General features: G+C 45.1%; 1 protein-coding gene across 1 annotated transcript; it reads right to left on the minus strand.

Moving 5' to 3' along the window:
* Positions 1–53: 53 nt before the first annotated feature.
* LOC119399686 (WW domain-binding protein 11) lies at positions 54–27,589 on the minus strand. Its single transcript, XM_037666505.2, has 12 exons — positions 27,395–27,589; positions 26,699–26,730; positions 24,916–25,009; positions 20,923–21,020; positions 20,052–20,139; positions 18,293–18,367; positions 17,126–17,186; positions 12,339–12,421; positions 7,625–7,675; positions 5,138–5,235; positions 881–1,268; positions 54–196 (listed from the first exon to the last, which is right to left on the minus strand). Exons 1-12 carry the CDS (start codon positions 27,456–27,458, stop codon positions 102–104), a joined length of 1,227 nt encoding a protein of 408 aa, XP_037522433.1. The 5' UTR covers positions 27,459–27,589; the 3' UTR covers positions 54–101.
* Between the last annotated feature and the right edge of the window lie 274 nt (positions 27,590–27,863).

Here is a 27,863-nt window from a genome sequence, read left to right on the forward strand (position 1 = left end):
GTGCATGAATATAAATAGAGAAAGTCCTTGGGGAAGTCCAGACAAGCAGACTCTTGAGACTGTGGTGAAGATAAGTTTATTTACAATGTGCGTAGTGGAACTCAGAGGAGGTTCTCCATTTCCTTCATGAAGAGCTCGTAAGCGTCGTCCTTCGTGGGTGCCGTCACAGACGACACCGTAGGTGCTGCAGGAACGTCTGAAATACAAGAAAAACGTGAAAAAAAAACAATGAAACAGGTGTTAACAGCACCAACTTCACCTCAAAGCATTGACGATTTGACATAACTGGTGAAATAAGGCGAGCGAGAATCCTCGTGATCTGGTGACAGATGCACATTGTGCACAGGAAGCACCAGCGCTGTCATGTGACTGAAGTGAGACCCAGTCAACTTTAAATCTTTTTGACCCCCGGTGAGCAGTGATTTAATAATGGTGCCCTACCATTATTAAAGGGCAGAATAAGAACAACCAGCCTAGAAAATGGGTGTTGTCTCTGTTCTCTCTCTCTTTACAACAGATAACTGCATCTATTCAAGCTAAAAAACATCAGTGCTGTTTGCGGTGAACCTGCTGAGAAGTTGTTCCTAAATAGTGCTTGGAAAAGAACCCTGCTTGACAATGTGCACTGCTAGTGTGGCATTACGTCACGCTGGAGTCTACATAAACCCCAGCTGCACACGAATAAACTCGTTTCTTCCCCATCAGTAGCCTCCTCTATCTCTGCATCCTATCCAGCCAGGATTCCTACTGTTCGGGCCTTTCTTGGCCGATTCGATGGCACCAGATTTATTGCTCGATTGCCATGACCAAGAAATAAGTGAGCAATGAAGTGACTGATGGATGAATGAACTAAAGAAACAGTGAAGACAATGGTCCTTACCTTTTGTGGTCCTCTTGGCGGGATCCCTCTTGACCCGCAACGAAGTGGGCGTGAAGCGCATGATGTCGGCGCTGAGGTTGCGCAGCTGCGGCTTGGCCTCGATGGTGGCGCCGCTTCCCGGTCGCTGCTGCTCCCCTTCCGCAGAGGCCGAGCCGGGCCCGTGCAGGGGCCGCGAAATGAGGCTGGGTGGAGCCGACAGCACCGAGGGCGCTGGCCGCATGAGCGGTGGTGGGCGTGGTGGAGGTGGCCCCATTCGCATTGGGGGCGGGGCCATCGGGGGACCACCCAGTGGAGGCAGCGACGGAGGTGGCATGCCCGGAGGGGGGTGCCGGAAGAGCATCGGAGGAGGCATGGGTGGTGGCATGGCTTCTCTGTGGGTCTTTTCGACCTGTGTAACGTGAGAGTAGAAAAGATAAAACAGTCAAACCTGCCTAACCATATCTGAAAAGTTCCTTAATTTACTTAAGACAAACAGCACAAAAAAGCACGGCCACGGAAAGAATCTTATGTACAACCAGCTAGCTCAGTCAGCTACTTCATTTCTGAAAGGGTCACGAAATAATTTCAATACTATCGGAAATTCGATATGAGACACAGCTCCAGACAGTACGCTTCACTGCATAGCATGACCGTGCTGCAGCAGTGTAATGTGGTGTTTTGCAACACTACTCTCGTACTAATTCTCGGATAACTATGACATTTACAAATCAAGGAAGCTGTCATGGCAACCACCCTTGACATTTGCTCACTCCTATCACTCCAACAATACAAGGTCAGCAGCTAGATTGTGATGGACCTTAGTCATCAATGAATATGTAGCAACCAATTACAGTGAAATCTCGGTATAACGAACTTCAGGGGACCGCGGAAAAATGTTCGTTATTCTGAAAGGTCGTTATAGTGAAAGCCCAAAAATTTACCATAACAATAGAATTTCAGTAACGCAAACGTCCTACCTTTGCAACGGTACGTCCTTGAACTCGTTTCTCACAACAATGCACACGTGAACGTCAAACAAGGCACGTTTATTTGAAATAGGCCGTGACCGTTTTTGACGGGTGCAGCACAAACTCTGCATCACGAACGATTCTAGACAGTCCGCATTTTTATGCGCCGCTTCGGTTGCTGTTCTGCTTTTTTCTATGAATAAGCGGAGTTTCCTCAAGTAGTCCAACGCATCTGTGGCCGACACGGACTCGTCGCGATCTTCGGGTGCTACCGTGACATCGTCCTCCATGTCATCACTGCAATCCTTTAAGGCCCAACTGCATGCACGCGAGTTTTGAGCGACAGCCGACAGGATTTGCTGCCGCGGAGGGCCATCCATCGCCGTCGCTTGTCACGTCGCAGGTTTCTGGAAAGCCAGGAAACATCGCTTGTCGCCCGGATTGGCAAAATGGCGGCATCTCTGACCCTCGCTTCGGTTGCAATTTGCTCGTGATGCTTCCAATCGGCGCGTACTTCAAGGAATACAAGTTATAGACTACCTTCTTTACAGTCCCATCTCACGCGGAGAGCGAGGCAGCGGCCGTATTTTGTCGTTAATATTGATCGACGGTTCGTTTTGATGTTTCGATGGTAGCTTGCTGCATTGGTGGTAGCTTGCTGCAATGTCAACATCGTCGTCGTGTGAGGTAGCCCTTCTCCCTGCGAAGCAACGATGTGAGGCGCTGCGGCTTTTCTTAAACGTTCTATGAGAGCAAGAGGAAACGTTGTCGAGATGCGCCTCGTGGACTAACCCCAACATAACGCAGTTTGCAAAGTGCGACGTAGCGTAGGCAGCGTATGCTTCCGGGCGCCCCATGGGATCACAGCAGACTACTGTCGCGGTTAAACATAAGATTGCGAAAAAAGAAAGTCACGAAACGCTTTTATGGCATCTTTATCTCAAACAAGACAATAATAAATTTGGCATGTCATCATTCATGTACTCTGTAATTCTTTTTCGTAATTTGCCCGGTCGCGACAGCGCGACGGAGCCCGTTTGTCGCAGGCTCGCAGCTGCCTTCGCTCGAAAGTCGCGTGCAATCAACGCCTCCTCTAGAAAGATGCCTGCCGCGTGAGCCAAAAACCTCCTGCCCGACCCTTTCCCTCCTTCACCGTTTCTAATGAGGGCAGTAGCTGGCGATCCTGGCGGTGGCCGCTTGCAACACACATCTGCGCATGCGCACATTACACCCCTCGACGTCACACAACGTCAGCCCCATTGAAAACAACAGGGGAGAACGTGGCGCCATCTCTCGATAAGCGACTACAACTCAAGGCAGGACGGCTACAATGGGATAGCCAGCGACGCCGCAGGCATGTTTCTAGAGGAGGCGTTGGTGCAATGCATGCGGTTGGGCCTTTACAAAACCTGATGCGTTGTCGCCTCCGCAACGGAGGGGAAAAAAAATTCTCCGCCCGCGTCTTTCTCCTCCTGTGCCATCTCTGGTTTTTGCAGGAGGGCGTCCGCTCTTCGCGCTGCGTCGTCTGCTACCTTACAGCTCCGACTGCCATGGCCGATACACTGAAATCTAAGAATCCTCGCATTTCCGGATATAAGTTCGTAGTACTGAGGTGTTGTTAAGATTACACGGGAATTAAATAACGATCGTTATTCTGAAATGTTCGTTATTCTGAAGTTCGCAGTAGTGAAATATTTTTACATTGAAACTATAAGCAGTCGGCACGGGATTTCTTGAAAGTTCGTTAATTTGAAATGTTCGTTAATGTGGTGTTCGTTGTAACGAGGTTTGACTGTACAATCACTTTAGACAAGGAGATAGGGTTAGTCATGCCCACACCGTTCCTGACTGCACACGGGTATGGTGATGGAGAACTGTTTTTCGTTCCTGAAAGCAACAAGTCTGTGCAGTGAATTTAGTGGTCTTGCACAGGTAGGTAGCAGTGAACGGCAGTGCGGGCATTTGTTGTTGCTGATTAAAAGCATGCTGCATGCTTAAAACTGTGCTAGGCCACATGCACAACCGAGCAGTTAGCCGAAGATGCTTATCATAATAGGGTCATCAGCAATTAACAGTATTGGCGTGTTAGCCGCCATCACGTCTCTGCCTATCCGGTGCCGATGCACAAAGGCATCGCCGCACTCGCACTGTGATAGTGGCCCCTTCAGATTCCCGGTATGCTTCACCCCATAATATCTTGGCATTGCAGCAAAGCTTAGTTTTGGGACCCACTAGAGCTGCAAAAGGTCGACTCTCAAAAGTGCTGGTTCGTGCCTGCAAGATGATCGACGCGGTAGCAGTGGTAGCTTCAATTAATACCATTTCAGACCTGCGATTTGAGCAGATGAATGGATGGAATAAACTTTATTAGCCTCCTGCAAGATGCGTGTGAACATGTTTACGGCTCCCATGTTGGTACTGAAAGGCGTCGCCTGACAGCTGCATTGCGGGCTTGACGGACGGCCCATTTCTGATCTGCTATGCTGCAGGTGCGTAGGGCAGCGTTCCACCTTGCCGAGGTAGCATCGGGGTTAGCACCGTTATACATAGTTGTGCACTCCCAGAGCATGTTTGCAGTTGTTGCATATATCATCAGGGTAGATTTCTGGGCATATGACGTGTAGCATATGCAAATTTGGGCAACTCCACATTTGCAACAGCCTTAGAGTAAGCACTTGAGGCCTGATTAGCTTTGCACTAGGTGGCGGAAAGACCCGACACGAGAGGTAGAAGCGTTCGGTGATTTCGTTATAGGTGCGTGGAACGTTCTTGTTTTCCACGGCCTCAAATCGGTCAGTATCTGCACGGTCAGTCAGTGCGTGTGCAGAATTGTGAGTGGATTTCCCGAGGTTGAGGCGACAGTCAGTGATCTGCCTAATGTGAGCCGGGAACAAAGAGAGCATGTCATGATTAAGTCCCTTAGGACTGCTTTGGAGAATTCATAGGGCCTGCGGGGCAATAAAGTCCGAAAAATCAAAGGCCAGAATGTTTCATGTCCGTAACTTCAGACATTCTATTCTTTGACATTATGGGGCCTGTGGCTGTGCTGTGGAGCCACCCGAATTTTCAAACAGGACCCAAAAATCAGCCACTGATTGTACACTCAAACCTCATTATAACAAAGCCACATCTGCCACGAAAATAACTTCGTTATATCCGAAAATTCGTTATAAACATTTGTAACACTGTATTCCTCACACAAGACTTAACACAAGACCATTCCTCATTTACTTCATTATAACCGATAATTTGTTATATCGAGGTTTGAGTGTAGTACATATATGAAATAAACGTGCGTGGAGGTACTGACCTCTTTGAGGAACTCGGTGACATCCGAGTCATCGTCAACACCGGGAGGACGGTCAGGACCTTCATCGGCGAATCGAATCTTGCGTGGTTTTGCAGGAACTGCAAGGAGTGCCAAAAGAACATCACGTGCTAAAATGACACACAGAAGATTACAAATGAGCACACGTGTCAATAGTGTTTGCTAATGTAACACCGTTATTCAGCAGTGCCTGTATGTCCAACAGTGCAACAAAAACAATTTGGCACACTTTACCGATTCCTCGAATGGAATACTCATTCACTGCCACAGCAGTATGTTCTCTGTGTGAACTCTGCAACCTTCTTAGAAACAACTTTTCATTTCCAATGCACATCCCTCTATTCTCGTCTACTAGAGTATTGCCTGTCTTGGCCAGCAAAGTACAGCAGACTTATGTAAGTGTTGCACTTTTTTTTTTTTCTTTGCAATTTGCACAAAGCACAGCGCTTACATGGTGATGGAGGTCCACGTTACCGTAAAGCTCTTACCGTCTAGCAAATTTAAAATTTGTCAGTTGGAATATATGTATTTAATGTCGCAGGAATGTACATCGTTAAACATAGATTGGAATTTCCGTTTCTCTACCTGATTTTTTTTCCATGTCATTGGTATTAAAGGGACACTAAATAAAAACAATGAATCGGTTTAAATCGATAAATTGTGCTCTGAGAACTGTAATGTCGTTAATTTTACCATCATAAGTTTATTAATACAGGAGAAAATCAAGTTCAAACTTTCATTTTTAAATCCCGCGCCGAAATCTTCCCGCGTGATGTCACAGATTTCAAAGTGTGTTTATCGTACCTTGGCGCCATTGGCTCAACAAAATTACCCCAAACTTGGTATGTTAAGTCTATGGCCCCCTCAGACGACAATGTACTTCATTTTTACTGACTAGGAACTATGTAGTCCCTAGTAGGCGCCGTCAAAACATGTGACGTCACGGCGAATGGTGTGGAAACTTCAAAGTGGCGTTGCCACCCACATTTTGTTTTTGCGTGCTTTCTTGCTTACTAAGCGTCTTCTCGCAGCAAGCGTGGTGTTTTTTGGTATCGTGAAGGAGTACTTTACTAATAAGAGAAAAATCATTTTGCTCTTTAGTGTCCTTCAAGTTGGGGGATTTACAAAGTTCCCCTTACAATTAGACCCAGTGCTTTCTACCAGCCGTTTCTGATCTCACACTGCTGTAGTAGTCTTAGAGCACTCTGGAAAAAGAAAACAACTGATAACAGAGATAGGTGTGTAACAATGGCACTTATCTCAGCTACGCTGGTGAAAATAAGTGCCTGTTGGATGCTATCAGCTGTTTCTAAGCCAGCACGAATACGGCCTTAAGTTGAAGGTAAAATAAAGCAGACAACTAGAAATAAGTTGTCTACATCAGTCACACGGAGAAAGAAACCTGCAGCGACATGAGGTACTCAAGACAAGGGGAATCACTGTATCAGACAAAGATTATAGAGCCAGTCATAAAACAAAAAGACGCTACCTGTTCTCTGCCATGGAAGGCTATGCTATGAAACACAGTGGACTCTCAGTAAATGGAAATCTCTTAAATAAAACTGCTGCTTAAATGGAACAGCTGCCTGTAATATATTTGGTTTCATACTTGAAATCTGCTCCCCTGTTCATCTCTCAGTAAATGGAACTTCTGTTAAACAGAACATATTTTCCTGTAAGCAAATATCAATACCAAGTACAGTCGAGCTTTGAGAAAACAAACGTGAATGTAATGCACTGTACGATATTGCCGCGAGTGTATATTTTCGATGTACTCGGGTTTGACCCGCATAGGCGGTCAGCAAAGCTTGACGCAGACTGTGCCGCAGTGCTTGAGAAGCTTCGCGATTGCAGTAGATCATTCTGTTAAGATTGCGCGCAGGACGCGAATAGCCAAGATTATTCTAGAGCTTGCGCGACCACCAGTGATAAGGCTGGAAAGTTCAATGTGTGATGTATAAAAGACGGCGTGTTCCAGCGATGATCAGTTTATCGACAGCCGACGCTCTGTTCACCGCTATCAGCCTACAGCGTGTATTGCTTGTAGTGTGACTTTTCGTTTTCCGGGTACTGGTTCGCCCAAATCAAAAGTTTAGTCTAACACACTGACTGCTGCCTTCGTCAATGTCACGACCACGTGACAAGATAATGGAGTAAACCTCCATTATCTTGTCGCGTATCGCAATATCGATACGTGACAAGATATCGCAATAAAGGTCTAGTGCAAATTGGTGGACTATCTTAAAGTTCTTCAATAAGTTCTGAGCCAAGTAGTTATGTACCATTTGTGATCTTAAGGCCCCTGGTGATTTTCGGATAATATATTTTCATTTTTAATGCCCGCGAGAATCGTATCAACAAGATTCCACTGTATTATACAAATGGTAAGAAGACTGCAGACAAGCTAAATTTCTCTATGAAAAAAAAAAAAAGATGAAGAAATAGCACCGGAAAGTAAGCAGTAGTTACCTGACAGATCCTTTTCTTCAGGCACATTCTCCACGTTAGTAGCCGGGGGCTCTGAAAAATGGAATGAGAACAACAGCACAGTGTTATAGACATTACTGGAATGCCTGAAGTGTCTGGAAAAACGCTTTGTGATTTCCACAAACACTTTCACTTAAGAATCAGTGAAACATACTCTTTCTGGGTGCTAACGTGAAATACTTCGTAGTACACTGACCAGTGTGAGGTGCCTTAACATACAAGCATCAGAAATGAAAAGATTTGTGCATAAGCAGATCCATGTTGCGTACTGCTGAGTTGCTGCTGCTGCTGTTTCAGCACTGTATACTAAGTCCTCAGGATCAAGTTCATCACAAACAGATCCCAAGGTTTCAGATCCTTCAACCAATATCGACGGGGGCGAAACTGGGGAAGTGCCAGTTGTTGCTAGGGGTTAACGTCCCAAAACCATGATATGATTATGAGGCACGCTGTTGTGGAGGGCTCCGGAAATTTCGACCACCTGGGGCACTTTAAACGTACACTGATATCGCACAGCAGCCTCTCTGGGGCCTCTAGCATTTTGCCTCCATTGAAATGCGACCGCCGCGGCTAAGACCGAAACCATGACTTTCAAGTCAGCAGCCAAGCAACATAACCACTGTGTACCACCGTGGTAGCTCAAATCCTTCCTACATGTTTCAGGTAACCACAGCAGACATCTCAGTAAGACTGCTGCAAAGGAGACAATGGGATCGGAGCCATTTGAGAAGAAAACAAAAACAATGATGCCTGAAGTTCTTTCATAACATTTAGGTATTGTTCTAGAACTGGCAGAGATCGATGTAAGTTTGTTTTATGGCCTAATTATGCATTCAGTCGGATAGACAATGTGCACAAGGTGTGCAAATACAAGTGCCAAACAAGGTGATTCGAAGTTCATTTTCCCTGCAAATGATTTGCGACTGGAATCGGGTACCATCTGAGGCTGCACATATTGCTGATGATGACAGCTTTGCTGCAGCGCTTACGCTTGTAATGTATGCACATGCCCGCTTGTGGTTACTGTGGTTGCTGTGGTTGCTGCGGTTGCTGCTCGTACAATGTGTCCGTCAAATCGTTCAGCAGTAAATAAGTTCAGATCTGAGATACCTTGAAAGTAATTCAAAACGCCATATTTAGCCGCGAAAAAAGGAGTACTTGAGTACTACTCTGTCAGGCAGCGACAACATGCATGGGTGGCGCAATGCCACGGGTGGATGAGGAGGAAGTGCAGGTTTCGTCGCAGCCTGACAGATGGTGCATTCGGCATGCTTCAATTGTTTATGCACTCTGCCATGAATATGAGGTGGAAAAATTACGACCACATCCCACATACGTATTGCAAGTTTTCCCAGATTTCATTCCATAGTGCCAAGAAATAGAAGTGACCAACACTTTAGCAGTTAGTTTTTACTGAGTATTGCCCTAATGACATACTGCACTGTGCCTGAAATGAGCTACCAGCTGTGATGCCGGAGCCCACGAAGTCTGTAGATGGATTGCCACTGAATGGCCTTGAAGCGGCAAGGCTCTGCAGAGAACTTCCTGCGTGTTGTGCTTTGCCGTGTACATGACCTAGCCCGCATGATACAGGCCAGGCTGATGCTGTGACTTAAAGGGACACTAAAGGCAAATATTAAGGAGATGTTGATTGTTGAAATAGCGTTGCAGAAACTTCGCAGTGCTTGTTTCGTGCCAAGGAAATGCTTATTTTGAAAGAAAATCACGTTTTAATGGTCCACATGACGTTAGCGCACTTCAAATCACCCGCCTGCACGGACCTTCTGACATAGCAGTTGCCGTGCCCAACGTTGCCCGCCTTTACTACTGGGCCGCTGAAGCTACGGTTTCTTGCTTAACGGTGGCCATCAACCTTGCCAAGACGCAGCTACGGGCCACTCCAAAACTGTATAGTTCACTGTAACGGAGCTTAGCTTGGCTAGCAGCAGAAGTAGAGTATCGACAGGGCGAAAATAGCGAGAGCCAAGCGCACGCAGCAATACACGATACCGAAACTACCACTGAGACGTGACCGCTTAAGCGAAGTGCTGCTCGACGAAAACGGAACTTCTGAACAACTCGCGCCGTTCCCTATGGCCAAGAGGTTCTTTTTTCCACAAATCAAACAGAAACGAGCAAGCAGCATTTTATTACGTCTTGTGATGCACGGAAGTTTCTTTTTTTTATCACAACTAGTTTGAGTACTAGTGGTTAATTGTACTTGGGACTCTTGACGTCATCAGGATCAATTTCAAAATGTCCTACATTTACCTTAATTTCTCGATTACTAGAGCACTGCTGTTAATAATATTGACGTTTTAGACGTTCTCACACACCGACCTCTCACTCTGACATAAATTGTTATTTGCCTTTAGTGTCCCTTTAAATGAGACGTCGAAGTGAGTGCTGTCTGATCTCCTGAATAATTCTTGCTCTATGTATTTTTTTAAATGAAAGTACAACACGTAACGTTACATCAACTCATACGAGACACATATGTATTTCTTCATATGCGAAACACTACTTTTCGGACAGCAACGCGAGTACTGAGAAATGTTCCTCAGGCTATTGCGGAATTGCTTGCTATGAATAAAACACAGTATAGCATCAGCCACCTCCTGATAGCTCTGCCCTCACTTTGACCGATAACGGGTGCTTCACCAACACCTCTGTGTTCAGGAATTATGACCACTTGCAAATGTCTTTTAGTTCACTTCTCTTGAAGCTTACGAAACCATGGCCCCCTGAAGTCGAAAACATATCTCTGATATTGCAGCAGACTACAGCTTGCCTTGGGCAGGAGCATTGCTAGAGCTTTACGTTCTGCAAAATGAAGAAAGTGAACAGAGCGCACAAGTAGACTAGTAAAGAGACAACACTGAGGACTTGCTCACAATACGTCCTCGTGTTGTAGGTTAGGTCCAGGTGGAACAATGTGACACTTGTACTTTGAGGCAACATTTATTTAGCTAGAGCCCCTTACCTGTTTCCCAATGAAAGACAACTATGCCATATAAATCTGAAGATGGATTGGTTTATATATTTTTTTAACAATTAAAAATCCTAATTGAAGATGTCCTGTGACACGTCTTGCAATTCTGTTACATCACTCTATATACACAGACACTGCATTCAAGGCATACTGTAACTGCCTGTTAGCAGATTAACAAAGCTTCACTAACTGACTTTAGCTTAACTGCTTTAGAGTGCACGTCCCAAGTTTTGAATTCAAGCCAATACATATACCAAAGTTGCACTCGTTCAGCACAGCATTCCAATTAAATATCCTTGATACACGAGTTAAAAATTCACCGATGGTCTGGTTAACAGCACCATGAAAATAGATATGCAGGGACATGAACCTGTCAGCAGTTACCAAGCATAGCTGTAAGGGAGACCTTCCACAATTGCTTATCTTTTACGTTACTTCTGCTTATACTGCGGCGTTTTGACACTAGAATTTCACTGCATTTATGAATTTCAACATTCGCAACTCCTGAAGAAATTTCCTAGTGAAAATCTTTTTAGGACTGCATGAATCATAGAGTTTACTAAAATTAACTAGAGGGGACTCTGGCGCTGCGATCGTTCGGCTACCATGGGAATGATGGGTAGTACAAAAATTTGCCTAGTCTTCGTGCTTGCGGCTTCAAACGTACTTGTGGCTTTGTTTATTGCTGTGTTCTGGCGTTCATTTGGGATAAAAGAATAGACTGTTGTGAACTTCGTGACCAGGTTTGATTTGGTGAGCCTAAAAAAGTTGAAGTGGTGAAGTGGAACTGCAGACTCTTGCTGAACTTCGTTTTGTGACAAAACGAATGCAGGCGATGCGCAGCCAAACGGAGCCAAAAGAACGAAGTTTAGACAAATTTGTGTACTACCCATCATTCCCATGCTGGCTGAAGCGTCATGCGTTGCAGCTCCCATAGACACTAGCGCCACAGTTCCCTGTGGTAAGTATTGTAGGAAACTCTATGGCATAAATGACACATTGATTTTAAGGTAACGAAAAACTAAGTATAACTATCGACTTTATTAGTATGTTACCAACGCTGCTTAAAAGTACAGATCGTATAAAGAAAGGGTACTGGCAGAGGTGGTAGTGGATTACTACACATTTTGATATTTCACTTATGATTCGAGCGTGACGACTGTCTGGACAGGTCAGACTACATGTGCACAAATGCATTTTTAACATTTCCACACCCCAGCTTGGTGCAGCAAGGTTATTTGAAGAATTTGCCATCAATGTATTATATGTTGTCTTTGACTGGATCGAACATACATAAAATATTCCACCTAACCCCCTCTTTATGATCACCTGCCCTGTGTGCCTTTCTTCACTTTGACAATTTACACGCCCAGCACATCCATGCGATAAACGGCAATAGCATTACCAGCATGATATATAATTCTTGGCAGGAAAGTAGTGAGTGCAAAGTTTTCAAGAAAGGAAGTGTTAGCACGACGAGATGAAATGATCATTTGGCTACAAATACACATAACGCACTAACCTTCTTCAGGATGCATATTTGGGTTTGCACTGATGTGGGGAGATTTTTCAAGAATTCGTTGCAACACTGTGTTCAAGACTTTGCTTGCAACACTGTGTGCACTACTGTACTGAAGTTTGCGCTTCTACTTAAAGAAGTGAAATAAACCAACAGGCGCAGCAACTGCAAATGAAGTGACCGACCGTTCTCCTCCTCTTCGTCGTCGTCGTCCGACAGCTCCGGAGGTGGTCCGGGCGGCACACCGGGCGCCTTGGCCGAGGGGTCACTGCACATTGACAGTGACTCAGTGAACTTTTATTGCGATAGCAATTATATGGACAGTCTCGGCTGATTTTTGCTGTTGGTGGCCGCTGTCATTCACCGTATATGTATATGTGTATATACTATATATATAAAAGCCACAAAGAAAAATAATTCAGAAAAACTTTCCGACGCGCGGACTCGAACGTGCGACCTCTCGCTTGCCAGCGCGCGGCGTTAGACGTTAGGCCACGAACAGCAACGTCTGACAGCCTGCTAACAGCGAGCTATTTATATACACCATGTAATTCAGCATGCTTTCTTAGTGAACACATAGATGGCGCGACGTGTGCGCCTGGCGCGCTTTAAACATCGTCGCCCCGCTCCTGCGAACGCCGTTGCTGTTCGCCCTACAGGGCGTGGTCGCCTTCATGCGCTTATCTCTAGGAAAGAAGGGGCGGCCTCTAGGGTGGAGCGGGGGGCACGAAGGTTACTGCGCTCGCTGCAGCGACCGCGTTTGCGAAAGGAGTGTGCTGTTCAAACAGAAATAAGTAACAACTGTGACAATTAGTTCGCGTTCGTCTTGTGTGTACAGTCGAACCTCGATATATCGAACGGCACGGCGATCGCGAAATAGTTCGATATATCCAGAATTCGATATAAAAAATCACGTAAAAAATGCGTCAAGAACTTGTGGAAAACAACCAACGAACCAATCGTGGTGCAGTAAATACTCACTTGAAGATTCAAACAAAGTATTTATTGTGTTGGCTTAAAATACTGAAAAAGAGTAGCCTGCTTTTTGTTGGCAATGGCGTGTTTGACGACTGCGTCCTCAACATAGTCCAGGCGATCCACAAGTGAAAGGCCGGTGCCTTCAATCGCGCTGCAGTGGCGGCGCGCAAGGGCCAAAGCGGCTACGACCTCAGCTGATGTCGGGAGCGGGGCACCATCAGCGCTTGCGGGATCCACCTCGGCAGCGTCTTCATTCGGCTGCTCAGCCGTAGCTTCGGCGACGATCTCTACATCCGTTAGCTCCGCCGTTGTACCAGTGCTGTCGTCACCTCCAACGAAGTCTTCGATGCACATGCTTTGCGGCTCCGCACCAACAAAGCTCTCCAGCTTGCTCCACGTTTCGGCGAGCTCGCTTTCTTCATCTGCGCATGCCAACCCAGCTTCCTCGGATTCTTCCACTGATGCTTCGTCAGTGCGTCCACCGAAGCCCGCATGCCGAAAGCAGTTGGCTATCGTCGACTGCTTGACGTTTTCCCACGACGCCTTGAGCATTTGGATGGCGCCCAAAAGATCGATCTTCAGATCTTGGCCCATCCGGAGTCTTACAAGCAAAATGTCGATCAGCCGACGCTTGTAGATAGACTTAAAGGGGTACTGACACAAATATTTTGGCCTCGCGTTTTTTTGCTGCAATGTGTTGCTGGGGGCCTGTTAGTCATAACACGGCACATCGTTTGCTGCAGCGCGCGACAAATAATTAATTACAGGCTCCTCATTACCGACCAGTGTCAGTTTCGGTTTCAAAAACGACAAGCCTCCGGGTGCAACTATCACCACCTAGCGGCTGCAGCGCTCGATCACGTCAGCACACAGAAGTGTGACGCACTTCCGCGCTGTTCGCGTCGTCTCCTCGCATTCGCACGCTTGCCGCACGTGCTACGCGATGTCGTCGCCTTCATCGTCCTCGTTATCGTCGTCCTCCTCATCGTCGTCTGTTGGCGACGATTTCCTTGAGACACCAACAGCACTGCGGCGAGCGCGTCAAAACAGAAATGGCGGCTACGACGTCATCATAACTTGTTGCACCGGCTACAACGGTTACGTAGGGGAAGTAGGGGGGTCACCTCGGGTCACCTCCGAGGGTGTCAATGCAATAGGTGCGGCCTATAATGCTGGATCGCGCATGCGAACTTCAAAATTCATATAAAATACCTTCCAAGCTTTATTCGCTGTCGATATTTTGCAGATGGTACACGCACGTACACGGAAATCGATGCAGCAGGCTATCTCGGCCGCGAAATTTTGTGTCAGTACCCCTTTAAATGTGCGGATAATGCCCTGGTCCAACGGTTGGAGCTTCGAAGTGGTGTTGGGCGGCAGAAATACCACTTCGATGTTGCTCAGCTGGGCATCGGTGTGGTGTGCCGTGCAGTTATCGACGATAAGGCATACCTTCCGTCCCTGACGCACCAGGTCCGAATCCCACGCCTTCAGCCTGGATTGCTTCCAGTTTTGCTGCAAAAGTCAGGGTCGTCCGTTTCTTCGCGTCTGCAGCCATCGCTACACACACCACAACGCGCGGCAGGCCTAACACACGAGCACAACAACGACCGATGCGACGGATGCCTGGCGATAATATCAAGGAGGAGCTGGTGCAACAAGTGCAGTGCGTCATTGCTGCAAGGCTGCGGCGTGCGTATGCCGCTACGCTCAAGTGGCGCACTCGGCGCCATCGATGTATGCAGCAGTCGTAAACGCCCACCGCGCTACCGCTATTTTCGAGAGTTGCGGGAAAGCTCGCCGCCTGTCAACGGAGCGCGGCGGGAAAGCTCGCCGACTGTCAACGGAGCGCGGGCGGTTTGGGTGGCCGAGTTCGATATATCCATTATACGTCAAACTTCGTTCGAAATAAAAAATTAAAAATGCATGCGATTTCCCACGTGATATAGGAACCGTTCGATATAGGCAATAATTCGATATGTTCGTGTTCGATATATCGAGGTTTGACTGTACCTGTTCGTTCGTTTCGTGCGTCCTGCTTTATGTTTGAGCAGTGCGCTTCAAGTGTCGAGCTGTGACGCATTAGTTTGTGCTTGTCCTGTATGTGTTCTTTTCGTGCGTCCTTTGGGCTCGAGCGACACGCTGGCAATTTCGAGCTGCTTTCCGTTCTTCCCATTCATTGCTTCGCCATTGCGGCGAAACTGTGACTTTTTTTGTGTATACCGAGATAGCATAGGAAAGCAAACGGTATATCTTAAGTTTTACTATTTTAGCGCACTTAAGAGAGGACAAAAGAATGATACAGACAAAGTGCCATGTCCATGTCGTTCTTTTGTCCTCTGTTTTGTTAACAAGTGTGCTAAAATACAGTGAACTCCCGTTAAGACGAACTCGGTTAAGACGAATTCTCGCTTATGCCGAACAACATGGGACCGTTTGTTTGGTTTCCCATAGACTCAATGCAAAAGAATTCGCTTAAGACGAACCACCTGACTGTACTCTTCTGTTAAGACGAACTTTCGCGGTGATCGACAACACTGGCGATTCTGCGAAACGAACACTGCAGTCTTGGTGGGGCAGCTAGGCGACCGAGAAAAAGCAAAAAAGAAGCGCTTTCCGAAGCAAAGACGGACGCGAAGCAAATCGCGAAAACGAAAAAGAACGAAGCCGGTATCCCCCTCACCCCCAGCCTGTGGGTGGGGGACGTGCGGGCTTTATCAACAAAGAAAGCAACAAAAAGAGTAGGGGGATATACAACTTAGACCCCCAAGCCATTGCGTCCTTTTGTATTCCCCCCCTTCGGTTTCCCAGCTGGAGTACAAAGGAGAACAGAAGAACACAAGAGCTTGGGGCCCCTCTGACCTCTCAGCCGAGGTCAGAGGGGCAAACGCAAGGGGAGTGAAGGGAAAAAAGAAAAAAAAAAAAGAGAGAAAGCGACAACGGGAACAAAAATTGTCTGTGCATTACAATCGAGTACGAAACCGAAACCACGTTTGCGGCGCACTCCCGTCAGAGGGGTCAGGTACATTGTCATCGCCATCACACAATGGCGGTCGAGCACACTTGTGGTCAGTTCGCGAGCGTTGGTTCGCGTAGGACCTGTGCGCGTTGTATCTATTGCCCGTGAAGTGCAAATTGTGATGAGCATTTTGCCATTTTGATTATGGAAGTGCACGACAAAGGAGGGCTATTTCGCACGCTGAATATAGCTGCGTCGTGTCTTTTTCCTGTACGCGAGACTTGTGACCGTGAATGGCGCAATGGGACATCTTCAGCTACACGTCGATCAGGAAAAGTTACTACGGGCCGAAAACGGGACAATATCCGAACCTCGAAGAAAGCCTTGCAGACTTTCTTAAGCAACTCAGCGTATCATGACTTTGGCAAGGCAACAGCACGCGGCCGAGGCGTATCCAAAAGTGATCTTAGAGCCAGCAAAACAGGCTCACAGAAGAAAAGGAACTGCCAGGACAATAAATTTACATTATTTGAAGGAAAATTGTGCTTCTCTCTCTCTCTCTTTTTTTGTAATTGTCAACACAGGAGCGTGCTACAGTTTTATCATTAAAATGTGGTACTAGCAGTATCTTCATGAAATTATTTTACTTTTGAACCCGCGAAATCAGATGCTCCGTACGATTCGTTTAAATACTATACTTCAAGGCATAGTTTTTATCATGCTGAGCCGAATAAATGCTTTTTCTTGTCTTTTTGCCCCCATTGTAAGTCTACTCCATTCAGTGTTTTCAAGTAACATATTTAGATGCACTTGGCCAGTTAGCATCTCTCTTTTTGGGGGCACTTCTGATAAGCCGAACTCCTGATAAGACGAACAGATGACCGCGGTCCCTTCGAGTTCGTCTTAACGGGAGTCTACTGTAGTAAAATTGATCACTAACATGCTGAAGCCTATGCTCTGCTAAATTAGATATCTAAAGGTTACTCGTGTTTAGCACACTCAAGGAAGCCACGTGAAGCAGACAAGGGTACTCACAGGGGAGGCTTCTTCAGTATAGACGACGGCACGTCGACAGGCAGCGGGATTAGTGATGGGGCTGCGACGGAAAGACGCAAACAAGTGCATCTGCACAAATCCGTCTGTTTTGCTGTCTTTTCGCAACAGCTGTGGTTTTTGATTAGGTCTTTCAAGATGCACGGTTTTCTGTTAAGCAGAACACATAAAGTCTGACGCACACAATGGTTTGGGCAAAACGAAAGCTCTAGGAAAAAATGCAGAGTGCTTCCAGTGCTGTGAGTATGGAAGCCAGCGAAGCTACGATTATGGGGGATCTGGTACATTTGAGGTGAAATTGTTCACGTCATTCTTCCATGTCGCCGAAATCTACATCGTTATGTTTACTTGAACCCCATGTCCATTTTTTACATGCAGAAATGCTGGATTAGTCGAGTCAATCAGTTCACTCTTTTGTCTATGAATGCGATCCCCCAGGACTTAGCCATATAAAACTTTGCTGTAATAAACGTTGGCTTGGGGATGATCTGCTTACATATCCCGTGCCAAGGGCATATTTCGAACAAGCCCTTCCACTACTGTGAATATGGAGCCAGCTGTAATTATGGTGGGTCTGGTACAGTGAATACTGCTATATTAGTGAATTTATATATTATCATTATTGACTACATGGAGTGAATGAAGAGAAATGCACTCAAAGATCCCGCTGTTTCTCTTGCGCATGACGCATGTCATCTGACCAATGGTGGTCTCTGTAGTACATAAGAAACCTTGTTATTTCAAAAGTACAAAAATGGCATGACGTGTGTTTCTAATATAAGTGCTCTTGTCTCTGAGGCAAACTTGTTCATGTCATTCTGTCATGTCGGCGAAATCATACACCTTTACGTGTGCTTTTACGTCATGTTGATTTTTTCGATGCAAAAGTGCTGGATTAGTAAACTCAATCGGTTCGCTAAGAATTGTTGTTCTACGTGTCTTTGGTCCTGCTTGCATATCACATAAAGAGGGCATATTTCGAACAAGCTCTTTCTTTATACATTTTTATAACTAGACCTGAAAATTTTTGCATGACACAGTCCCTTCATACACGTCAGTAATGGTGCTCAGCAGTACAACTGGATAACTTTATCGAAGGCAACAATGGCGAATGAATGGTTCAACACAATTTGGCATTCTTTGACATACCAACTTGCGGAGTACTGGGTGCGCTTGGCAGGGGAATCTGGTCAATCTCCACTTGCTGGGCAAACTTGACCGACTCTGCAAATCAAGAATGGGCTGTCACTCAGCAGGCCAAGTATTCCTTAATTGTGAGATAGAAAAGTAGCATGAGCTTCACACGCTTTATTTTGTCTCATTTGTCTCGAACAGGCACCACAAAGTGCATAAAAACATTTCAAATCAAAGTAAAGAAAATAAGCACAGGCCCACAACAAATTGATGTGCCACTATGGCACAACACTGATGTGCAACTATGAACACATTTAAAACAGGAGTAACTGTACTGTGAAAAGTTGAAAACCTTTGAAGGATATATTTTAAAGTTACTTTGGTGCAACTGATTCAAATGACCTTGCAATGCAATCCACGCATTAAATTTGCATAAAAGGGCATAGTTTGTTAAAACTTTCACTTAAGTAACAATAGGCATGCATCAAAGTACACACTTGTCTCTTCAAAAAATTTTCTTGCAAAGAAGCATGCGTGTGACTAGTTTTCATACAGAAACACAAGGCTCTCTTGACGAAGCCACATTTTTACAGCTACTCAGCTTGTAAAATTCGTTTTGCGCGAATCAGACAATGAAAGTGAAAGTCATTTTGAAGCACACTCTGCGTGATATACTGCGCAAAAAATTTGGTTGCATACAATGAGTGACGATGAAAATTGTTATTCTCTGCGGTAACAACATTCATCAAGACTCCATGGTAAAATGCCTTCTTTATGCCATTAAAGTAATGCCAACACACATAACAGTGAACACAAACGTGACACGAATGAAAGAAAGTGGACACATATAAATGCGTTTGCACAGCAGCGTTCACTGTGATGGAGTATTATCAATCAGCCTTGTTCGTATCCTCGCTATCCACAGAACTGAACCAACATTATTCTGTAGGTGTCCAAGTAAGCTGCCTCTGCAACCTCAATACCTCGGTCGGCGATTTATACAGCACCACAGAACTTTCCTAAAATAGGAAGACCCTGACACCTCTCCAAAAACTTTTCACAGCTGTTGTGAGGTCGCAGAAAGTATGCAAAGAAATAGTAGTTTTAAAAAATATGCATTAGCCATAATTTGTCGCCCCGTCAATGATGAGTGTTGTGCGCATTTGTACGTAAACTACTACTCTCACCTAGGCTGCAATTTGAACTTAGTGTAAATAAACAAAATAAAAACGAGACAATGAGAATGGATGCAATTGAACACATCTGCTTTTGTGATGGCAATATCCTAGCATGCAATTTCTATGTATGTTTCGAAGTGAGATACGCATTTTAAATACCTAAATAGAATTGCTGTTGATCAGCTATACATATCATTTATTACTGACATCAAACCAACGTAATGAGAATATATTATACACTCAAACCTCATCATAACAAAGTCACATCTGCTACGAAAATAACTTCGTTACACCCGCAAATTCGTTATAAGCGTTTATTTGTTACACTGTATATATGACAAGACTATTCTTCATTTACTTCGTTATAATAACGTTAATTTGTTATATCCGTGTTCGTTATATCTAGATGTGAGTGTAGCACCCTTCACGCTTTCCACCTCATCAGAAACCTCAACCGTACCTCCAAAACCAGTTTCGGTTTATTATTCTTTCAACAAACTGCCAGTAAATAACCAAGCATGAACAGACAAAGGCCCCAAAGTCCTGGAGTGCAACGAGACCCTCGAATCCAAGATGAAAGTCAAAGCAGAACTCACCATAGTATTTGATGAGTGTGTTGCGCTTGTCCTCATACTCCAGTTCCATCTTCTTCAGGTCCGAGAAGTGCTCCGGGTCTTCCTTTTGCTGTTAAGGAAAGTCATTTACGCAAATGAGGTGAAATAAGAAATGTCTACGTGGCAATGTGGTTGTCACTTCGCAAGACAGGTGACGGGTGCATTCCTGTGTTACAGAAATGTACTGTAATAACATGCAAGTGCTACGTGTAACAGTTCGGTAACCAATTTCTAGGTAAAAAGTAGCCCCGAGTACATCAGCATAACTTCTTCTAGAAGCGAGTTGGTATTTACTAAACATATTGTAGTTCAAAAAAAGAAAGGAAACGGAAGAAGGAAAGCAAAGAAAGACAGGTCCTAGCTAGAAAACTCAAGTACACATTTCTGACAACGAATAAAGCCACCATTACAAATGCTGGTGAATTTTAAATTGAATATGGAATGATGCATTATGGTGGTTTTAAAATTGCGTGCCTTTGAATTTATGTTGACAGTAGCACTGAATGTCCATAAAGCAAAGAAAATAAATGAAAAATAATGACAATTTGAAATGAGACTGTGGATTGACGTGTGATACAATTGTGTGCATCAAGTGGGTATTTTATTTGTCTGCCGGCTTGCGTAGACTCCATCTGCTGAGTGATGGTGATAATACAAGTACACCGTATTCACCACACAGTTGCTTTTCGGCTGCCAAGTACGCAAAGATGTGTAATGGGGGCAGGCTGTAGAATAAGTTAATTTGGAGATATCGTTTTCAACTTCAGCTACCTGGCTCCAGCAGCAGAATATTGCGACAAAAGCGTCAAAAGCTTGTGGCAAAAGTGTATGACATGCCGAGAATGCCACTTACATAGAGCCTAAGGACACGGTCCCACGTCTCTCTGAGTTTCTTCCGCTTGTCCCGAAGAACTTTCTCGCTCAGCACCGGTGGGTTGGACACGTTGTATTCTGAAAAGATGGAAATGATGCACTGTTACATTATGAACTAAGTTAACGTTGTTCTCTGCGGAAAGGAAGATCAAACTTATGGCAGACTTTAGCGAGTCCACATACTTCTGCGCTCTGTGTATGCCTATCATAGAAGTAAGCCATGTATGGTACACATGGATTGAAATGTGAAAATTTAGGGCTAAGTTATGCAGATACTTTCATTTTCAGTATCTATAGCTCATGTCATATTGGCGTAATTTTGACTCGAACACTTACATCAGAGCCAACGCTATCTCTAGCAGTGAGATTTGCCGTGACGGGACGTGGTTATCATGAGCAACTGGTCATAGCAGCTGCTATACTAAAAAAGTCACAGTTTCACCGCAAGGCCGAAGCAATGAATGCGATAGCAAGAAACCAATGCTATATGAAGTGAGGCTCGCCAATGGATACTCTCAGTTTGAACAGCGCTCCTGTTGCAAAGGCGGCCGAAGCAGCGAAGGAAACTAGCGTGCTTCAAGTGTCGAGCTGTGACACTTGATAGTTCGCGCTCATCTTCGTTCGTTCGTTCGTTTAGCGGCGTCCCTTGAGCTCGAGTGGCTTTCGTACACTCCGTAACATGAGCGCGGACATCACGCTGAAAGCGTGAAACATCCCTCTTCCCCTCAGCACAAGAAAAACGCGCCAGCAGACAGCAGAAGGGCAAGGTTCTCCCTGCGCAAGTATAAGAAGCGAGCGAGCTCGCCGACGACTTTTAAATGCGCCTGTCGCGCTCCTAACGCCATCTCGCTGGTAATGAAGAAACGCTTATGAGCGCAGCCGTCTCTGAGTCAGTTCAGCGGTAAAGGGTGTGTATATAACGCTCGCCGTTACATACGTGGAGGATCTGCGTTTCGTGGCGTAGTGGCTAGCGCCACTCGCTGCGGAGCAAGAGGTCCCTGGTTCGATTCCGCGCTTCGGAAGCATTTTTCTGAATTATTTTTCTTTGGGGCTTTTATATATATATATACATACTTATACATATACGGCGCATCACAGCGGCGACGGCGACGGCAAAATCCAGCCAAGACTGTCCATATAATTGCTATCGCAATAAAAACAATGCATTCATTCAATACATTACAATCTATAAGTAATGTACTATGCACTTTACTCAAACAATAATGCAAATTTAGCAAACGAAATTTTTAGCATTGTACATCATTATATTTGACCTTATCTTATCTACATTAATATATAATGTAGTTGAAGGAGAACATTTTCCGCTCCCCAATCTGCTTGCTCACACGCCCAAGTGCATGAATGGAAAAACAATCAATGTGAGCCAAAGGACTGATACACGCGGTGGTCTCACTGTGCCACCTGGTGGTAGAATATGAGACTAGATGAAAGATTAGATAGCACATTCGAGTTTATCAATGCCGTGCATTATTTATTGCAAATTTTGTGATGACTCTGATAAAAAATTACATGTATGACTTGCTGCTTCTAAACACATGTACAGGTCGGTCCACTGTTAAAGGGAACACTCGAATGAGCCCCCTTCATTTTGCTGGCCCCCTCATTCCAAGTGGATGTGGAAACGTTGTTTGTTCAAGGTACTGGTCTGTCAAAGGGAGTCGGAACTGTCAACCACCAGTAGTCTTATGTAAATCTAAGCCACTGTACTGTTGCAAGAGAGCGATATCCTGACATGCCCTGAACGCAATTGTTCCCTTTAACAGTGGACCGACCTGTACATTGACACATGAAGCTGCAAAGAATTCTAATGGAAGAGACGAAGGCTCTTGACATACCATTAATAAATGCACATCAACATATTGTAGGATTGACAGCCATCCTATTGGGGTTCACCTTTTGCGCTAAGCTCGTTTCGTTGGACACTGTGACCAAAAATTTAAAAGCTTTTTTCAAGCAAATCAGCCCACCCACAGCCCGCTCTGTGCTTGTGGCAGCCATTTTGTATATTATTGCATACCACCAAGCATGCTTCTGCACTCTACTCTGCCAGCTTTCTAGTTAAGCAGAGGGGCCGTTACACTCCCACACTTGAGCATTTGGCTCATGTGCAGTGGTAGCGCTACTCACTGGCTGAGCAGAGCGAGCCGCAAGAAATGATTGACCAAAGCCCTCCCTCAAAGCGTACATGCTGTAAGATGAAACAGGATGCACATTACCGCCGTTATATTAACCGGAAGATGTGAGTGCCATATCATTCTCATTTACCAAGTGTTACAGCCACATGTAGGAAAATCAACCCATCCTGCCAGAGTAGTGAACACAGACTGATGTACAACAATTTCAGACCTAAGTGGATACGTAAAGGTAGTCACCGTATTTTCTCAAGTATAACCCGTGCGAAATATGCAGAACATTCTAAGCTAAAGTTCGGGTACTTATATGCAAATTCCGGTGTGCAAGTTGGCTTCACGGCAATGCTTCTGGGTAGTGCAAGGTAGGCAGCTTCACTGGCAATAAGTGTTATTTCTTTCAATTTTTAATTTTCCGCGGTTTGTAGTTGGGGCTGCGGATCATATGCATCATCATCATCATCAGCCTGTCTACGCCCAATGCAGGGCAAACGCCTCTCCCATGTTCCGCCAATCAACCCGGTCCTGTGCTTTCTGCTGCCACGTTATACCTACAAACTTCTTAATCTCATCTACCCACCTAATTTTCTGTCTCCCCCTCACGCGTTTACCATCTCTTGGAATCCAGTCAGTTACCCTTAACGACCACCGGTTATACTGCCGACGTGCTACGTGCCCGGCCCATATCCATTTCTTCTTCTTGATTTCAACTATGATGTCCTTAACCCCCGTTTGTTCCCTGACCCACTCTGCTCTCTTCCTGTCTCTTAAGGTTACACCTATCATTTTCCTTTCCATCGCTCGCTGCGTCGGCCTCAATTTAAGTTGTACCCTCTTTGTAAGTCTCCAGGTTTCTGCTCCGTAGGTAAGTACCGGTAAGATGCAGCTGTTATATATACCTTCCTCTTGAGGGATAGTGGTAGACTACCATTCATGATTTGATAATGCTTGCCGAATGAGCCCCATCCCATCCTTATTCTTCTAGTTATTTCACTCTCATGGTTAGGCTCCGCGGTTACTACCTGTCCTAAGTACACGTACTCCTTTACAACTTCCAGTGTCTCGCCACCTATCGCAAAGCGCTGTTCTCTGCCGAGATTGTTCCACATTACTTTAGTTTTATGCATATTAATTTTCAGACCTACTCTTCTACTTTCCGTATCCAGTTCAGTAATCATGAGCTGTAATTCGTCTCCCGCGTTACTCATCAATGCAGGGGCGGGTTATATGCGAGGAAGTACAGTGCACTGTCTGAGGAGGCTTACATAAATAGAGGGCCGTATGGGAGCTACATTATTTGATTCAACACCTTATGAATGTGCCAGTTGCTCATTTTTGAGAGTAGAAGTTTGCTGTTTGTTCTAAAGCCATTCTGCCCTGTGCCTCTTCACTTCTCCTACAACGTCACATAATACAGAATGTGCCACCCGCCACTGAACTGGTAAGAAGTGCTACATGTGGTAACACAGTAGGCAGGTGAGATCAATATAGCACACTTGAGACAATAAAGCCCTGGATGTTGACAACTATTTTTATAAATTACAGGCTTCAAACGAAATATAGGAGTAACATTTGTCTCGGCTAATTGTGCTGAGTCATTACACACAGGTCCCAAGCCATGCTTCACGAGTCCGACCAATGTGACAGAGTCCAAACAAATGCGTTAAGTGGCACCGCGGTGACGACACAATACACACCACGCGATGGGAGTGATCGGCAACAGATGGTGACTGCCTTTTGTGACGTAGAACCAAGTGCGAATAGTACCACCCCATGACCTCACTTCATTCCAGTAAGGGAATGTTTCGTAGTCTCCAACTCACCCATTTCGTCGATCCTTTGCAGGTCTGCGATCAGCTGCTGTGGGTCCTTCCCTTTCAGCACGGCTGCTCTCACCATCTGACGCTGCTTTTTGTTCTGCACGAATGAATAAAAAGAGGTAATTTGTTTGGTGAAATGACCCGTGATGACAATGTAGGGTTCTTTAAAGGAAATTCCAGAACTAAACAATTTCATTTTGGCACTTCCTTCCTTGCCTTCTAGTATTGCAATGAGAATAATACACTGATTACCATCAAATGTCCGTCTGATTGCTGTCATTGTGAATACTGTGTTCGCCATTAACACACATACCACCATTCAGTATTACTTCTACTTTATTACTGCCTACAAACTCAGCCATTTGAATCTGGTGTGTATATGGTATTATATGCTTCTGCTATTCCCAATCTTCAGCCTCATGTCTGCGTGCAGCAGGACAGCGAATGAAATAAATCATAAGAATTTGCACGTGCTCAGAAGGATGCAAGGATTGATGTTGCAGTAAATGCTTTACTGATGGGATTTAAGGCTCTAAGGACGAAACACAAAGTCCGATGAAGATGTTAATGTTTCTTACAAATGTACAACATACGCCAATAATGAGGATATCAAATGAAGAAAAAGAATGTTTGCGGAAACTTCTTCAGCAGTCAGTTTCTCAAAGAGAGCGACACCAGGCAGAATACCTGAAGCGAGTTTCCCCTCAACCCACCTGTGACCTCGCATCGAGCTAGCACAGGCACTTCTTCTCAAATGCAAAACAGTGGCGTACACTCCATTTGTTATACAATGCCTGTCTGACAACTGGGGCTGGGGATTTCACATCAACATTTTTTATCCGAGTGTGCGTAAATAAAGAGGCAAATAACATTTTACATGTATTCCTCCTTTGCTGCTGTTTCAATCCAAAAATTGATATTTACAGCCTCTCATTTAGTGCTGGCCAAAGACGCTTAGCAAAAAAGTGTAAGCTTGTGACTTCAACTCCACAAGATAACAAGTGCATATACAAGGGGTGTTCCAATGAAAAGGTACAGAACGGCACTGTGGGTATAAATGAGGACTTTGTTCAAAGTATACATTATGTGCCTGATCACAACGAGCCCACTGATGAACGAGCCGAAGGATTCCTTGTTCCCAGCATTCCTGCGGCCGTGACGATACCCAGTCCTTCACAGCGTCCTTCAGTTCATCGTCCAAGTTGAAGCCTCAAGAGATGCCATAGTAGGATGCTCAGGATTATTCTTCACTGTTCAAACTTTTTTTAATATGCACTTAAAGCTCACTGCCCAAGTTTCTTTTTCTATGCAGCCAGGTGCTCATCAATGAAAGGCTATGAACACATAGTCATAGCTAGATTCTGTTGCGACATCACATGATTGAGTTGCCTCAGTAGTGTGCTAACAAAAGCACACTGCATGTCTGTTGCCTTCAAACATGATACATATAAAAAGAACAGTGAAAACATGAGTTGGAGCGCAGCGCACATGTTTGTTATAACTATCGGGGACGTCCGTGGGGGTTTAGGGTATTCTGCTGATAGAAACGCAGTGAGGAAAGCGATCGGGACTTTGCGGGCACTTAAGTACAACTACTGAGGCACTTCAGCAATAATACATGGCCTTTATAATTAGCCCCATGAAATTAAAAGCGAGTAGTGGGAGCAGTTCAAAGCTGGTGCTTTAGGCGGTTGGAACTGCGTAACTCGCCGACTCGCTTCAACACACAACACACGATCACTGCACAGAGAAGCCGCTTCAAAAGAAAAAAAAAAAACAGTTTTACCTTCTTGAGCTCTCGTTTTCTGGCTTCTTTTCCTGCAAAATAAGAGCATGCCGAAGGCAACTATTTAGCTCTGCCGCGCTCGTTCCAAACATTTGCAATCAGAAAGTGAGTCGTCAAGTGCGCGAAGTTAATTTAACGAGCGAACTAGAAACATAATCGAGTAACTAGTGTAACTAAAGCTTCCTGCGATAAGCGTGCTTTTTCTTCTTTCGTTTTCTTTTTTTTTTTTCAGGCGTTAAAGCCAGAGGTGGTTAAAGAAGCAACAAGCACATTTAACGAAGTAGAAGGTTGGTAGACACACATAATAATAATAATAATAATAATTGCCGGGTTTTTACGTGCCAAAATCACGATATGATTATAAGAGACGCCGTAGCGGAGGGCTCCGGAAATTTCGACCACGTAAGGTTCTTTAACGCGCACCTAAATCTAAACACACGGGCCTCCTGCATTTTCGCCTCCATCGAAAATGCGGCCGCCGCGACATTCGCGAGTAGACACACAGCCACAAAACCACTGATCGCATGGAGTGCTGGTACTCCATCGATCAAGCAACGATATCTGCTTAACAACAGCTTGAGTTAAGCGAAACTTAAACATTAAACTGCAACGAAAACATCGAGAATGAACGGCAAGCTGCAGCGGTGCGACGATCAACAGCAAGCAGCCTGCGTTGTCGGTTTAGAGCGCACGTACTTGCTTGATCCGTGGGGTTCATGTATTTCCCACTCTTCGTGGTGTTGATGGATCTTCGCCCCATCTTGCCCGGTTTTCGGAGGAACTTCGGAGAAACCTCAGCGAGAACCGCTGCTCATAAAATACGACACACACGCACGCACGATTACACACACACACACACCAGTGAAGCGGTGCACCATTCGTAAAACGCACCGCCAACCAACAACAACCACCGCTGCCTAGATCTTACCGTGCTCCTATTAGAAGCACTACAAATGAATTTGTACATATTTATTATAAAAATATTAGGAACTCAGTAATAAAATGATTAATATTTGAGAGAAATGTGTGCTACAGGTTATTTTGAAACAGCTTAAAATGGCGGCTATGACGTCAATGGTTTCTTTGCTCGCAGAGCTTGTAGTCACGCTGGTGAATGCAAAGTTTTTGATCTTTTCAGAGTCAGAGGGGCTGTAGCTGCTGTAGC

This window comes from Rhipicephalus sanguineus, chromosome 7 (assembly GCF_013339695.2).
Source record: "Rhipicephalus sanguineus isolate Rsan-2018 chromosome 7, BIME_Rsan_1.4, whole genome shotgun sequence".
Classification (NCBI taxonomy): Eukaryota; Metazoa; Arthropoda; class Arachnida; order Ixodida; family Ixodidae; genus Rhipicephalus; species Rhipicephalus sanguineus.

What these genes read in the sequence shown, in the direction of transcription:
- LOC119399686 (XM_037666505.2), bottom strand. Translation starts at nt 27,458, where the DNA reads ATGGGGCGAAGATCCATCAACACCACGAAGAGTGGGAAATACATGAAC. An exon ending in GAACCCCACGGATCAAGCAA is followed by an intron (nt 26,731 to 27,394) that starts GTACGTGCGCTC and finishes CTTATTTTGCAG; the next exon opens with GAAAAGAAGCCAGAAAACGA. An exon ending in TGAAGAAAAGGATCTGTCAG is followed by an intron (nt 5,236 to 7,624) that starts GTAACTACTGCT and finishes CACTCCTTGCAG; the next exon opens with TTCCTGCAAAACCACGCAAG.